The 15,582-nt window shown below is 38.3% G+C and overlaps 1 protein-coding gene across 2 annotated transcripts in view; it reads right to left on the reverse strand.

Moving 5' to 3' along the window:
- Positions 1 to 15,327, reverse strand: part of ARIH1 (ariadne RBR E3 ubiquitin protein ligase 1) — a 98,237-nt gene extending 82,910 nt beyond the window's left edge. The window contains exon 1 of one of the 2 annotated variants that reach the window (XM_039856541.1): positions 14,654 to 15,327. In XM_039856541.1, the coding sequence (XP_039712475.1) occupies positions 14,654 to 14,931 (278 nt within the window). In that variant the 5' untranslated portion in view covers positions 14,932 to 15,327. The remainder of the gene's footprint in view (positions 1 to 14,653) is intronic. The other variant, XM_039856540.1, reaches the window with a different exon arrangement.
- Between the last annotated feature and the right edge of the window lie 255 nt (positions 15,328 to 15,582).

Genomic DNA, 15,582 nt, shown 5'->3' on the forward strand with positions numbered 1-15,582 from the left:
ACTGGTAAGTGTGGGGCTCTGGGTAATGGCAGCACATACATTAAAATCCTCCACTTTGAGAACCAGGCCAGGGCAAGTCCAGAAACAGGAAATAATTGAGACCAGGCTACACATGGATAAAAGTGGGAATAATGGGTCGTGAGTTACTGCATTTGTAATCAGGTATTTATTTACGTTTCTGCTCCTTCCTAGACTAGGAGCCATGGAACAGAAAGGAATGTTTTCCACCCATCTCTGTACTCCTACCGTCAAGCACATGTCCCATGGGGAGACATGTGGCCATAAAGATTGAGTACAGATATGGCAGAACATGGTGATAAGAAGATGTCTAGTGGTTTTAGGAACACTAAAATCCAAGAGGACCAAGTTCAAGATAGCCAGTGGCATTAGATCAGGTGGAAAGAAAGCTTTGGTCTTTTAGCTTCTTATCTTGAAAGCATTTGTACTAATTATCTTGTCATAACCTGAATTTTATAACTGGAAAAAAAACTTTCAAAGCCATCAAGTCCAAATCTTTTCTTTTGCAAGGGCAGATTCAGACTAGAGACTGATTTAGTCTAAAGTTACATATTTAGTATTATAAATAAGACTAGACTCTAAACCTAGACTGTAAGGTTACAAGAGTTTTATGAAATTTATGAAATGTGAATTAAATAGACAAAGTGACTGTTAGGTACTTAAGAGCTTTATAAATACTTGTCCCACATATGGAAGTTTTAAAATATTGATTTTGGTAAATCTGCTGTACTATGCAAGAGGCGGATGCTCTACTCTCAGTTTGGAGGGCTTTCAAGTTTACTTTTTATTACTCATTAAGCATAACACCATTAAAAAAAAAATTTCATGATTCTGGAACTAAAATCTAGCCTTATAGCCATATCCCTGTATCTTACCTTTCCTTTCACAGGGTATCTGTGGTAACCAGCCTCCAAGATGGCCCCAAATGATCCTTGCCTCCTGGTATCTGTGTAGTCCCCTCCCACGGTGAATAAGGCTGACTTGTGTAGTCAATAGGACATTGCAGAAATCACAAAGTATGACTTCCAAAGTCTAGGTAACAAAGAAATATGTATATATGGCATCTGTCTTGCTTTCTTTGATTACTTGCTCTGGGGGAAGCCAGATAACAGTGAGGACACACTCAAGTTTGGAGAGGCCCATGTGATAAAGAACTGAGGCTTCCTACTGATAGCCATGTGAGTGAGCCATCTTGAAAGCAGTTTTTCAGCACAAACCAATCCTTCAGATAAATGTGGCCTCAGCTGACAGGATGACCACAACCGCCTCGAAGACCCAGTGAGCTAGAACCACCCAGCTATACCACTCAAAACTCTGAAATAATAAATGTGTGTTGTTTTAAGTTTCAAAAAGTCACCTGTTGGGGTAAGCTGTTATGTAGCAATAGATAACTAACAAGTGACTCATCTAAAATCAGAGTCAATAGCTACAATAAAAGGTTATTTTAGTATTGTTTTCAGTATACAAACAAAGAAAACTTAAGTAAAAGAATTTGGCCTAGTCAAAAGTCCAACTAAAGTCTGAAAAGGTTTGGTACAGCAGAAAGAGCTAGTACTTTTAAAGGTCAAAAATACAGAGTTTTAATTACCTCCACCAGTCTTCTCTGAGAAACCATTTCTCAGCTTCTCTAATTTCGACAATTTACTTATCTGTAAATGAAGATAACGCTATTTCTTTGGGATTTCCTAACAAATTAATACCCATGAAAACACCTAACACAGTCCACTAATATCAGTTATTATTACCACTTTTGTCTATGTCTCAGTCTCCCTTACATAAAATGAGTAAATTAGATCTTTTTTTTCCACTCCAACCTGTAATTTTCCCAACTCTCAGATCTCTTACTCCAATCTTTAAAATGTCATACTTTCTAGCTGGAATCCAAGTTCAAAAGCGCATTCTACAGTTCACAAAGTGGTTGCTTGCTCCCATGGAACGCATACTTCTAAAACCCCCAACACATAACCCAGAGACTAAGGATATTCAATGATTTTTTAAAACACTTATTGTCCCCCTTCCAGGTAGGACAGAATAGCTAAGAGGTAGCATTCCTATCTAGAACTAGAAAAGCCAGATACTGTCCAGAAATGATCAATATGAAAGCAGTAGAGAGCTGCTGAGGCAACAAGAACTGGAGGAGCTGGTAATCTTACAACAGAAGTGGCTTTTACCCTGGGGCACTTGCAAGTTCTGAGAACTAGCAGACTGACAATCCACCACAGAGGGGTGCTACTTAGAGGCAGAATAGTAGCGCCACTAAAGATGTTCACTTCCTACTACTTGGAACCTGTGAATGTTATGTGACATGACAAGGGGGGATTAATGTTGCAGATGAAATTAAGGTTGCTAATCAGCTGACCTTAAAAAGAAAGATTATCCTGAATTATCTAGGTCAAAAGAATGTAATCAAAGGGTTTTTTTTAAAGTGGAAGGGAGCAAAAGTGGACATCAGAGATTTGAAGATGCTATGCTGCTGGCTTGAAAATGGAGTAAGGGGCCACAAGTCAAGGAATTTAGGCGGCCTCTAGAAGTCGAAAAGGGAATAGATTCTCCCCTAGAGCCTCTAGAAGGAACACAGCCTGCCAACACTTTGATTTTAGCCTAATGAGATTCACTTTGGACTTTTAACTTTCAAAACTTTAAGATAATAAATTTGTGTTGTTTTAAGTCAGTAAACTTATGGTAACTTATTACAGCAACAAAAGGAAACTAATACTGAGACTTGAAGAGGTATCTCAAAGAATGGTCAGTCTTCCCCTCAAGCATTTTGCTGAATCCTGAGATTGCACGGGCCAAGACTAAAAATCTAAAGGTAAAGCCTCCCAAAAGCAGAGTGGTGGTTCCAGCAGCCTAGGGTAACAATGGTTAAACTCTGGGACCCCCTAAGGGAGGGACTGCTGAGAATATAGTAGGTTCTTAGTTGAAGAATCTAAAGAGCCAACAACAGATTCACAAGATAGACTGAAACTGAACAGGGCTAGAACTCAGTCTTATTGGATTAAGGTGAGCATTTACCACTCTAACCACTAATCAGAAGGAAGTACAAAAATTTCCTCTGGAGGAATCTATCATTATTCAGAATCTCTAAAATAGTTTATACACAATGTATGGCATGCAATTAGAGTATGCCAAATGACAGGAACACATGACTGAAAACTGAGAGGAAAAAAAAGATAGGAAAAAAAGATTAACAGATCATCTGAATACTGCTAGTTAGCTGACAAAGTTAAGTGACAAAACTTTTAGTAAGTGATTAATATGCTGGAAAAAATACAGCAAAAGATGTAAAACATAAAAAAGAAGAAATCACCGGAATATTACCATCTATAAAAAATAAATGGAAACTCTAGAATTGAAATATACAATATCTGAAATTAAGAACTAATTAAGAGGTGTTCAACAGATCAGACACAGAAAACATATTTGAAGACCCAGAGATAAATCAATATAAATTATCCAAACTTAAGCACAGAGAAGAGTATAAGATACACAAAAGAGCAGTGGACACATATGGAACATAAAAACCCGAAAAGATTATAACTGGGTTTCAGAAGGAATAGAAATTAAAAAAAAAAAAAGGATAAAGACATCATCCCCACATATTGAAAAGGATCTGAAAACCCAAAACAAGATAAACACAAAGAAAACCATGATTAGAAACATTAATAATTTTCTTTCAGCCTTTCAAAGACAAAGTAAAAAATCTCACAAGCACCCATATCAAAGACTCATTAGCTTCCTCCTACCAGAAACAATGGAAGCCAGAAAATAATGGAATCTTTAAAGCGCTGAAAGAAAACTACCAACCTAAAATTATATACTAATATTATATACTAATAAAAAATATCCTTTAAAAATGGAAGTGAAATAAAAATATCTGCAATAAAATGTTTACTAAGTGCCTACGATGCGCTAGGTACTGTTTTGGGCAACGGGAGTAGAGCAATGAATAAAATAAAGCCCCTGCTCTCATAGAGCTTTCGTCTTAATCTAAGAAGTCTGAATATAAACAAAACGACAAATGCAATATGTGAGACAGGTATCTTTGCTAGTTCCTCCTTAAAAAAATTAAGCATCCAATCTCATTTCCAATCATCATTCCTCAACTAGTCATATCTTATGATTCATATTTCCTAGATTTTATTTAAGTACGGAACCTAATATTTCTGTTCATACTCCCCACAGCACCTAACATAGCTTATATATAATTATGTTTCTGATTAATCAGTAATAGTTAATTTATAGTTTATAACCCATTGCTAATTTATAGTAAACTCATATAGTGTGGTTAGTCTCATCTCCTGCCTGCAAGCCTACATTACATTTCCTTTATGTTCAGAAATATTTCAGAACATAAGAGTAGCAATTCTCAACCTATATGGTCTCAGAACTCCTTTTCAGCTTAAAAATTGCAGATGCCAGAGAGTTGTGTTTATATGAATTATATCTATCATATATATTAAAACTGAGAATTTAAAAAATATTAATTCATTAAAATAACAGTAGTAAACCCCACTGTTAATACAAAAACATTTTTATGAAAATATATTCTAAAAAATTTAGTGTGAAGAACATAATATTTTACATATCTGAAAGTCTCTGCTATCTGACTAGAAAATAGCAGGATTCTCATATCTGCAGGATTCTCATATTTGTTTCTGCATTCAATCTCTTACACATGTTATTTTGTTTGAAAAATAAAGAAGATATGTAGCTGGAAAAAGACAGAGCACTTTCAGAGCCTTTTCAGAAAACTATGGATGTTATTTTTGATATTACACCAAAATTCAAAAAGTAGTAGTTTCCTAAAGGCTAGTTACAAGGTAGAATTTGAAACCGGAGCAAAGAACTTTTTGTACTCTTATTATATCAAAATCCAGTGGCTTATCTTGTACTTTGAATGGATCATTTACCAATGCATGATTGGGAAATATAACAATTGGTCATTCGGAAAATATTGGTTCCTTATGTTATGCAGATCTTCTAAATGTTAATATAGTTTATTATACAATACGTTATCAGACGTTTTTAAGAACTAGGAAGCTGTCAGTTTCACAGCAGCAGATATGAGCTCTCCAAAACTCTAATTTTCACTTAAAAATTTTAAAAATTTTATCATTAGCAACAAATAACTGTATGCAGTTTCCCGGAAATGACAGGTATATTTCATTCATTTGAAGGAATATTCACCATGTTTATTTGACATTTGTATAAATTACCAGTTTGTCAGCCAATCTTTTGAGTAAGAATGGTGTTCTATCAAACAAACAGTTTGTTCAGCTCACAAATCAAACAACTGCACAAATATTTTTCTTTGAGACAACCACTGTACTTCAGTATGCAGCAGTGCTTTATGCATACCTCCAATTTTGCCACATAAACTATTAAGAAGATGTGTACTTAAAAAGATAGGATATAAAACTAGAAATTTTTACTGCTTTATCCAGGACAGTTAAGTGAAAATGGTATTTTTTACTGAGTGTGTGGCAGTGGAGAATACAACGACTACTAGTATAGCTTGGTGCCACTGATCTGATCTGTGCTAAGTAAGGTTCCTGTGGTTCAACCACCCATTGCTTCTGTACCATCAGTACAAACGACAGCATATTAAAGAAAAGCAAGTAATATCTTAGTATTATCATAAAGCAGTTTTACTTTCATGGACAATATTTTGAAAACTAATGTGTTAGACTGACTCGGTTGTTTTTAACATCATTGTCAGGTTATATAAAGTGCCAGTGAACTACATGCAAATAAAGTTTAATCTAAAAGGGTCACCATATGTTCAGAGACCTTAAAAAGCTTGTCTTCTTGGAATTTAAACACTTTTTTCTTGCCATCTTCCTATATGATTACAGTGGCATTATCTATAAACCGCAAAATAATTAGTGCCAGAAAAAAATCTTGTCTGCTTTCCTTTGGTTCACAGGTAAGGAAAACAAGGCAGTAAGAACAAACTTCAAGTATTTACTGAATTTCTACTATGTCAGAGACTGTGTTAGTGTGCTATATGCTATGGATGAAGAAGATTCAGCTCTCATCCCTCACATCTAGCTAGCTAGAGACACTTAGATATTGGGATGGCTATATTACAACCTCAAACATCGCATGAAGTGCTATGTATAGATAAGGAAGCACTGGAAAGGAAGAGGGGAGGGACCCAGAAAAAAGATATGGTAACATCTGAGTAGGGTCTAAATAGTACATCAGGCAGTAAGGAAGAGAAAGAATTTTCCAAGGACCAGCTTGAGCAAAAATAGGAAGACACAAAGTTGTGTTATAGTAATATATGTTAAGGAATTTTAAGTAGTGCAATGGGTGGTAGGAGAATCAGGAACAACAACAGATGAGACTGAAAAAAGCTGACATGATGGGGAAGTCATGAATGCCCTCTTAAGGAATCTGATGTAGACTTATAATGGGGTAGTGGGGGACAATGAAGTCTTTTTTTAGCAGGAAAATGACTACATTTGTATTTGGCAGTATAGCAGACTACCATACTAGAGGAAAGGAGGCAAAATAAAAGGCCATAGATTAGGATCATTAAGTAAAAAGGTTAGAGATAACAGAAAACAAATTTCAGAGGTAACTTGATTAAGGCTAACTAGATATGGGAAGTGCAAGGGGGAAAAAAAAAGAATAAAAGATGACTTTTAAATTCCAAGAATGATTAACTGGTAAGTCAATCAAAGAAACGCCTTAAGGAGAGAAGGCTGTAAATCTGGGTTTCAAATGGATTTCAGAGAAAAGATCTGTCCAAAATGTCATAAATTTCAATGTATCCACATTAGACATTTTTATGTTTAAGTACCTGCTAAGAATCAAAAAATATTCTCAGTCCCTAGAATATACTTAATCTCTAATTATATATATATATATACACACACACACACACACACACACACACACACACACAATTGTGATTAAGAGAATATATATTATCAAGTAATTGGAGTCAGTTAATATTTGAATTATGACAGTTTCAAAAGAGATATAGCAAACAAGCCTGGGGAGAAGTGACTGTGGGATTATAGCTATTCTTAGCATCGTCTAAACAAATGTCTTAGTACTAAGGAAATGTTACCTAATACTTCATTATCTGCTGTGTTTTCTGCCAAAAAATGTATTAAGTACCAGGTCAATTGTGACACTTCTTTTAAACGGAACATAGCAAAAAAGGAAAATGCTACTGAATAATGTTAACAGCTTTTTAAAAATTAAATCTGAAAACTCCCAGCACAGTATTTAACATTTCTCATTTAAATCCTTACAACCTTTAGTCCTTAATACCAGCATTTTCATTTTTAAAACTGAAAAAAAGGAGGGCTCTAAAAATTTAATCTGTCAGAGCAGCTGCTAGCTCAATAAGAACTCTTATAAGCTGCTTTCTGAGATACCTAACTACCAATCGGGCATCTACTATGCACCACGATACATCAAGTAATGAGACATTATTCAAGATAAAGCCAGATGACCACATATTGTTGGGTGAATGAGAATTTAGGAAAAAAGCAAAAATTTAGAAATAAACTTAAATTATATATGACTGTGGAAATCTGACTATAAAATGTGCTGTTCTTCTGGAACTGACTATTCAACATTGGCCTACATTTTAATTAGCTTGAACAGTTTTGTTTTGCTTTGTTTTAAATACATTCGGCTTTTTAAAACACTGAAAATAAAGCAAGGACTTCCACCACTATCTCTGTGGGCCCCAAACGATCCAGTCATCCCAGTTTAGAAGTATGACCAGAGATCATTCTCTCATCTAATAAGTAATCATCAAATATCAGCCTAAATAAATTTTCATCCTCCTACTTATCCCACCATTTAAAGGTAATAATTAAGCTATTTACAAAGTTACACAGAAACAGTGTCGAGATCAAAAGAAGACCCGAATATATTTTGTCAAGGTCTTACAAAAGTTATGGCCTGTGATAAGGTGCCTATTAAAAGAAAGACAGTATCTAATGTTAAACAGAGAAGTAGGCAATGTGCATAATCAAAAATATAGATTCACTGTCATAAAAGAAATGAAGAAAAGGGGATTAACTTCAGGAAGAAAAATTTTTCCGTCAAGCTTCCAGAACAATAATTACGTTAAAACTTTGTCTTCCTTGCATCCAAAAGGCCACCCTAGGAACAATGCATTTAAGGGAACACGGAAGCAGATTTTAATTCCATTAAAAAAATCAAGAGTTAAACACTGAAATGAGCTACATCACAAAATAGCTCACTGTCATTTATTTTTATTTATGCAGAGATTAAAATGTTAAGAGAGGATTCTTTACAGACATTAGGCAAGAACGGGGGCTCTCAACACTGGCTGTGCATTAAAATAATCCAGGGAAGATTTTTTGCTTAATGACAAAGCCTGGTTCAAACTCCCAGAGACCCATTTTTAGCCTGAGGTGGGACCTAAACACCTGTATTTTTTAAAATCCTCAGGCAAAGAAATCTGAGTAAGATAAGAGCACATTGATGTCAACATATTAGTTGTGATATTATGCCATAGTTTTGCAAGATGCTATCATTGGAGCAAAATCACTCAAGGGTATGTGGGATCTCCCTGCATTATTTCTTGCAACTGCATATGAATCTATATTTCAAAATAAAAAGTGTGATGAAAAAATCCCCAAGTGATTCTGCTTTGTAGCTTAAGTTAAAAAAAAGTAAATCAGTGGACTGGAGAATCTCGTATTTCTGCTAAGAGACTGCAAACTAGTCTTTTAATTTTAGCCACTGAAAGGAATTAGGAATACTTATCATTTAAAGGTATAATAATGCTCTGCAAAGACAAATACAAATAATGTATAGTTAATTCAAAATAAAAAATTCAAACTATGATGCCCTCCCATTAGTATACATATTGACTAGACAGATAAGCATTATACAATAGTTGTCCATTCACCTCTTGACCAAGCAAAACACATATATCAAGGTATGCAGCCTCTATGGGAGCCCCAAGGATCCCTACCTCCTCTTGAGTGTGGGCTGGATTTAGTTACTCATTTACAACAGGTAGAATATGGCAAAGTGATAGGATGTCACTTATGAAATGAAGTTATAAAAAGATAGTGGCTTCCATCTTGGAGGCTCTCTTTCAGACTAATTGCTCTGAAGTAAAGAAGCTATTGTGTTGTAAGTCACTTTATGAAGAAGCCTACATGGCACGTAACTGATGTCTCTGGCCAACGATCAGCCAGTGAAAATCTGAGGCCTGCCAACTGTCACATAAGTGACCTTGAAGGAGATCCCTTCCCAATCAAGCCTTGAGAACTGCAATCCTGGCTTGCTACCTTGGTTGCAGCCTTGTAAGAAGAGACCCTGAGACAGAGGCACCCAGCTAAGCTGCACCCAGAATCGTGACCTACAGAAACTGTGCAATGATAAATGTTTGTTTATAAGCCATTAAGTTTTGGGGTAATATGAGGCTAAAGAGAATTCATGTAGTTACCACAGGTCAAACCCAAAAGAAAGGAATCTAAACTGATGACCTCTGCCTATCCTATTTCATAATATGAAACCTCCAAGCTTCTGCAACTTATCACCAGCAATTTATAAACTCTTCTGCTTTGGCTGACCTCCCTATTAGGTAGGTGCACACCTTCTTCATTCTCACATGGTTCAATTTCTTAGTATGGCTTCCCATTCCTCTTTACTATCCATCTAAATCCTAGTCATCTTCCACATCTGAATACCTATTACTATCCACTTACCACTTACCTACTTACTGATCTAATAGCTTTGAGTGTCTAAATTCAAAGAGAACATGAACTCCTTCAGAATAAATCTTCTCATAGCAACACTTAATACAGTGCTGAGCAGCATTTACAGTATCAACAAGACCTTATATGCCTTCCAGTGTATTAAATAAAGAAACTCACTTATTTTTGTTTTAAAAAAACTTCCCAAGCAGTGGAGAAGGGTGGGAGGAAAAACCATGTGCTCCAACCTAGAACATGAGATGTCCTTAGTCTGGTTTGCACACTTGAAATAACTGAGTAAAGACCACCTTACCTGAAGGATAGCAGTTAATGATGACAAATTCCCTTCAACTCTATGATTTAGCCTAACAAGTGTTGTCCAGACTTTTGAAATTTTCCTGTCATTAGTTTCTTAAACAACTTGCCCTCCATCATTAACCCACTTCTGTAGTAATTCACAACTAGTTGTAACACATGGAGAAACACTGCTGTTAAATTTTAACTGCATCGGTGGTTCTCAAACTTTAGCTTGCATCGGCATCACCTGGAATGCTTGTTAGAACAGACTGCTGAACCCTACCCCCAGAGTTTCTGATTCATAGTACTGCCATAAACAATTCAACAAGAATTAAGGTAATTTACAACTTAGAGCTCATGGAGATCAGCTGGGAAAAGACAGAAGTTCAAAAGTAAATCACACCAAACACTTTAACAGCTTCAAAACACACACCCACAGAGTCTCTCTCTCACCTTCCTCGCCCTTCACCCCACTTTCCACCCAAACAATTGTTCATCTTGATATGCACACTAGAATTCAAATTCTTGGAAACAATGAGCATCTCCAATTAAGGATGTTAAACAAAGCATTAATGTAAAAAAGATCAATCTAACAGTTTAATTCTCGTGTTTTAACTTCCCAAATTAAAAACAAAGAAACAAAACAAAGCCTAACAAAAATTGAAGGTTCTAAGTTATAAATCTCCAGTGAGAAGAAAAGCCAGGGCTCCCAGCCAGTACACAATACACTAGAAAATACTTGCCTCTCAATCTATGCTTGAAATCTCACCTTAGTTCTTTAAATTAAATCTTTTAAATGAATAGGTGAAATAAAATTTAAATTTTCAAATCAACAGCCAACAGAAAATTTCTCCCACTGAGAGTCAGTTATTACTATTGTCTTTAAAGCAGATTACTTAGCATAATAAATCTTATACCAGCAAGACGCCCACCCACCTTTTTATACGTCCTCTCAGACCACTCACATCCAGCCCCATCCATGGTCCTCTCCCTCAGCACATGCTTTAAATTTGGTATTCCTAAGAGGTACTGCCCTCTACTCATTCTCCCTGAGGGTCAAAATCATGACAGTGCATGAACTATGACTATTCTAGTGGTTCAGAACTATCACTGAAGTGGCTAAAAATATATAGATGCTCAGGCTCCAACTCACACTTAACTAATGAATAACAATCTCTGGGAATGGAGCCCAGGGACCTCTATATTCTCCACTTCTATAAGCTCCTAAGGCAAAAACTATGCCCTCTACTTAAATGGTAATTGGAACAAAAGGCATAACTAACATTTGCTGAACACTGTTGTGGAAACAAAATGAGAAGTTTAAACATCCTTCAATTGCAGAATTGTGTAGTGTTTAACAAATTACCTAGCTATTCAGGCAATTACATTAGAAAACTACTTTTTAATATTAGCAATATTAGTTAAATACAGTTGGGTAAGTTAAAGGCTTTAAGCACTTTTCTATCACTGGTATAGGCTGGAATTAAAGAAAATCCTTGATATTAAAAGTTCAAAAAGTAAGCTAGGTAGCCACAAAGGGGTTTAATAAAATAAGACCAAAGTAAACCATAACAAGAAGCCAGAATACCAAGAGTTTTCAAAAACAAAACAAAACACTGTTCACCTATTTGACTACAACTAACCTGCAGATATCTACAAATTAACAGTATTTATCTGTTGTTGCCCAGAATTATTCTCCCAGAAAAGGTAATCAAATTCCCAAGGAAAGATCAACTTGGCCATCTTTTTACATTTGTCTTTTTCTCCTGAAAATTTAGTTTCAAATAGACTAATAACATACCTGATTTCATACTGAAAAGTAGCACGGGGCAGCAGCAGATTTAAATTTTTTAGAATTAACAGTAAGCTCTCTACTGGTTTTTAACTTAATAAACATAAAACTTATCGTCACATTAAACCAACAGTATAAGTGAAAAACCTAGACTGATATTTAAAGCCTATATGAATATAAAGAGGTCCTATAAATCAAGAGAAGATAAATATGCCAAAAGGGGGTGGAGTGAGCAAATGCAAGGGTAATTTACAAAAGAAATACCAATGTCCAATAAATATGTTAAAAGTTCATCCCTTTTTCAAAAGCAAATTCTATAAATGATTACCATTTTATCCCAAGTAAGCACCAATTGGTGGGAGAGAAAACTAGCATAACCTTTCTGAAAACAATATGGTAATGGTTCAAAATGCCTTGAAAATAAGCAAATCCTTTGACTCAGCAATTTCATTTATCCTAAGAAAATAAAACATTCAAAGATTTACCTATGAAGCTATTCCCAAAGAGGTTTATAAAAGCCAGAAACTAGAAAATACAAAGGCCAATAATATCAGACTGACTAAATAAATTAGCTTAGATCTATGATCATGTACGCACTTGAAAAATATTTACTGACAGGAGAAAGTTGAGATTCTTTCTGCTTTTTTCCTACTGGAAACATAAACAGAACATACAGTATGATTCTGTTGTCATTAAAAATAAGTATAGCTCACCCAGAGGGTCTGGAAAGAACTACAGTTCAAATTTTGGTGTATCTCTCTGGGTGGCAGGCTTATTTTGTCCTTTTCTCTTGCCTAAGCAGTTTCTTTCTTACAATGTGCATGTTATTATTACCTGTGTAACTTTTTAAAATCTATTAACATAAATAACCTATAACATTACCAGAACCTACTTTAGATGTGGTAAGTATACCACTTGGAGAAAAGATAGACTAGAATAAATCCTATCTTTTGATTTACTGATATTTCTAAATCTGAACTGTAACAAGGGAAAGTTATTTATACATTCAAGAATTCTTTTTAAATCCTTAAAACAGACTAGAAAAAGTTTTCAAAAATCAAGCATGGAAACATGGTAAAAGTAAGACACCTAAAGAAATCCCTACTATTCTGTAGGTCTTCTTAGTTCAGTTCATCTGAGTTTATTCTCTCTCCCCTAAACTAACAAAGAATGATGTCATATGCATTAGCTCTGTTTATCTCTGTTCCAAAAGTAACATAAAGAACTTGCAAGGTTTAGCCTTCTTGATTAAGACACACCTGAGAGCTGAGAAAGTTGGATGAGATTTAACTACATAAAAACAGATTAGTTAAAAAGTTAAATTATAAATATCCTTTTTAAAGCTAACTGAAATACCAATAAGCCAAGTAATAAGTTTGAAAACATCAAATTTTATACAGCTGCAAATATAGAGAATTCAGTGTTTTACTGTGAATTCTTTTGCTAGTTTCCTCAAAACAAACAAACAAACTCAATTTAGTGGTCTAAGAGGTCAACTGTCATATTTTGGGGATCAGAAAAAGAGCGGTAAAACTTATCTTCCTCCCACAACCCTTCAATTTCCTCCTTAGACTGCATTATCTATATGAAAATTTGAGATTTTCATTGTTTAGTAATAGCAACAGCTATCAGATTTTTTTTTTTTACTATTATTCGAAACACTGTCTTCAAATGGGTCTAAATAGTTCAATTTTCAAAAGTCTGTTAATCATGCAAAGTCAAAGACTAGGCAGTGACACACTGCTAATTTGCCAGCGGCTATTAGCCAACCAATTTTAAGAAGACAAAAATGTAATGACTGAGTGGCAATCGTACTTACTGCTCACGTATAGTTTCCTTCCGTGTAACTAGTGTTCTCTAAAAGTTGCACTGAATTGAGACTTCATTTTCATTCAACTGTACACTTGACCCCAATCATAACTTTTTTCCAAACAAATGGAAACTTTATTTTTAAAAGCTCAAAAATGCAAAATCTGACACACGTGGTTAAAAAATGTGGTTATCAACTTAAACCAAGCCTAAATTACCACGTAGAAATTACCAGAGAAAGGAGTTCAGAAGCAAAAAGCCTCTACTTTCTAACTCACAATAGAGTCTTGTCCAATATTAGACAATAACATTGCGCTCTGTTGTTTTAGCTCCAAGGCTGGGTATGCAATCTGCAGTAACTCTTTCGACAACTTCAAGTCATACGCTACCACCGGGAAGAGTAGGAGTTAGGTCTCAAGCAAATAGTAAAAAGATGCAAGCAGAGCCTCACCATCGGAAAAGAAGGCCCATCAGCACCTCTTCCGAGAAATAGTTCCCCTCCCCCACCTTTAAGTAGGCACTTAAGATCGCCAAGCAGATCCATTTCTTTATTAACGGGTGCCCACTTGGGGCAACCGTACACCAAGCTGCTCTTAGGCCTACTCTACCCCCTTCCAAAAGTGCTCAAGTAAGACCGAACGCTGGGGTAACCCTCTTAGGGGCCCAGTTCTTCCTGCTCTTCTCAAACATCGCCTTCGCCTCCGCCCCGCCCCTGTAGGCGCTCCTTCGGCCAGAGGAAGGACACCGGGCCCGGGGACAGGCAGGCATTGCCCGCAAGGGAAGTCTCCGGCCGCCGGAGGCCTCCGCCATAGCAGGACCTGAAAAGCACCGCCCCCAACGCACCTCGCCACACCGGCTAACCGGCGAACGTCTGCTTTCGACACCCTCTATCCCCAGCAGAGGCAGCGGAGAAGACAAGGCCGGGAGGCACGGGGCTAGGCTGCGCACCAGGCCCAGGCCTGCCCCTTGGGGCCGCTCGAATCTGCTCCCCTGTCTGGCCCGGTCAAGCCAGCACAGCGGCCACCCTCACCTGGATGACCTCGTTGACCTCCCGGATACATTCCACCATGTGCTGCAGAATCTGCTCGGCCGTGAGCACCTCGTAGCGGTAATCCTCCTCCTGCTCGTGCCCCGGCCCGCCGCCACCGCCGCCGCCGCCGCCGCCACCTCCGGGCCCCAGAGCGCTGCCGCCGCCGCCGCCTGTCTCCCCGCACAGCAGTCCGTCCCGCTCCCCGCCGACGCCCAGCCCGGGCTCCACCAGCTCAACCTCGCCCAAATCCAGGTTATCATCGTCCGGCTCGTCCTCATCCTCGTCCTCCTCGGCGCCGCTGTCCTCCTCGCTGCACTCTTCGTCCTCGTCGAACTCGTAGTTGTAGCCCTCGTCCGAGTCCATGGTGCGACGCGCGGAGGCCCGGCGGACGCTGGCCCTGAGGCGGGGAGAGGGCGGGGACGCCGAGGCCCCGGCTCTCGCTCCGGCTCCGGCTGATGTCCGGACGCAGGCCTGGCTCCGGCCCCGCGGGCCGCGGCTCCTCCCCGGGCGCGGCGGTTGGCAGTTGGAGGCTGGCGGCAGCGGGGAGGGAGGGAGGGAGCGAGGGGGCCGCTCGCCGCCCGCCTCAGTCAAACGCGGCTTTGCTCCGGCCTCGGAGAGAAAACAGACCCCAGCGCCACCTCCACGGCCGCTGCTACCGCTACTGAGCCAACAAAGGGGCGTGCGTCACCGCGTCGCGCTGCGTCGTCGCGTCACTACTCCTGGCGTCACCGCGCCCCGCCCCGCCGCCCCTGCGTGAAGTTCAGGGAGACCCCACGGCCCTTCCTGGCCCTGGGAACGCGGTACCTGAACAGTCGTTCTCTCGGTTCTGACGGTGGTCGCTCTATGGGCCAAGACCAGTGAACCTCATGCTTGAGGCAGATAGGGCCTCCTTGGCCCCGCGAGAAGTGCTTCTGGACCGCCCGAGTGGT

Source organism: Pteropus medius, unplaced genomic scaffold, assembly GCF_902729225.1.
Source record: "Pteropus medius unplaced genomic scaffold, Ma_sr-lr_union100, whole genome shotgun sequence".
Classification (NCBI taxonomy): Eukaryota; Metazoa; Chordata; class Mammalia; order Chiroptera; family Pteropodidae; genus Pteropus; species Pteropus medius.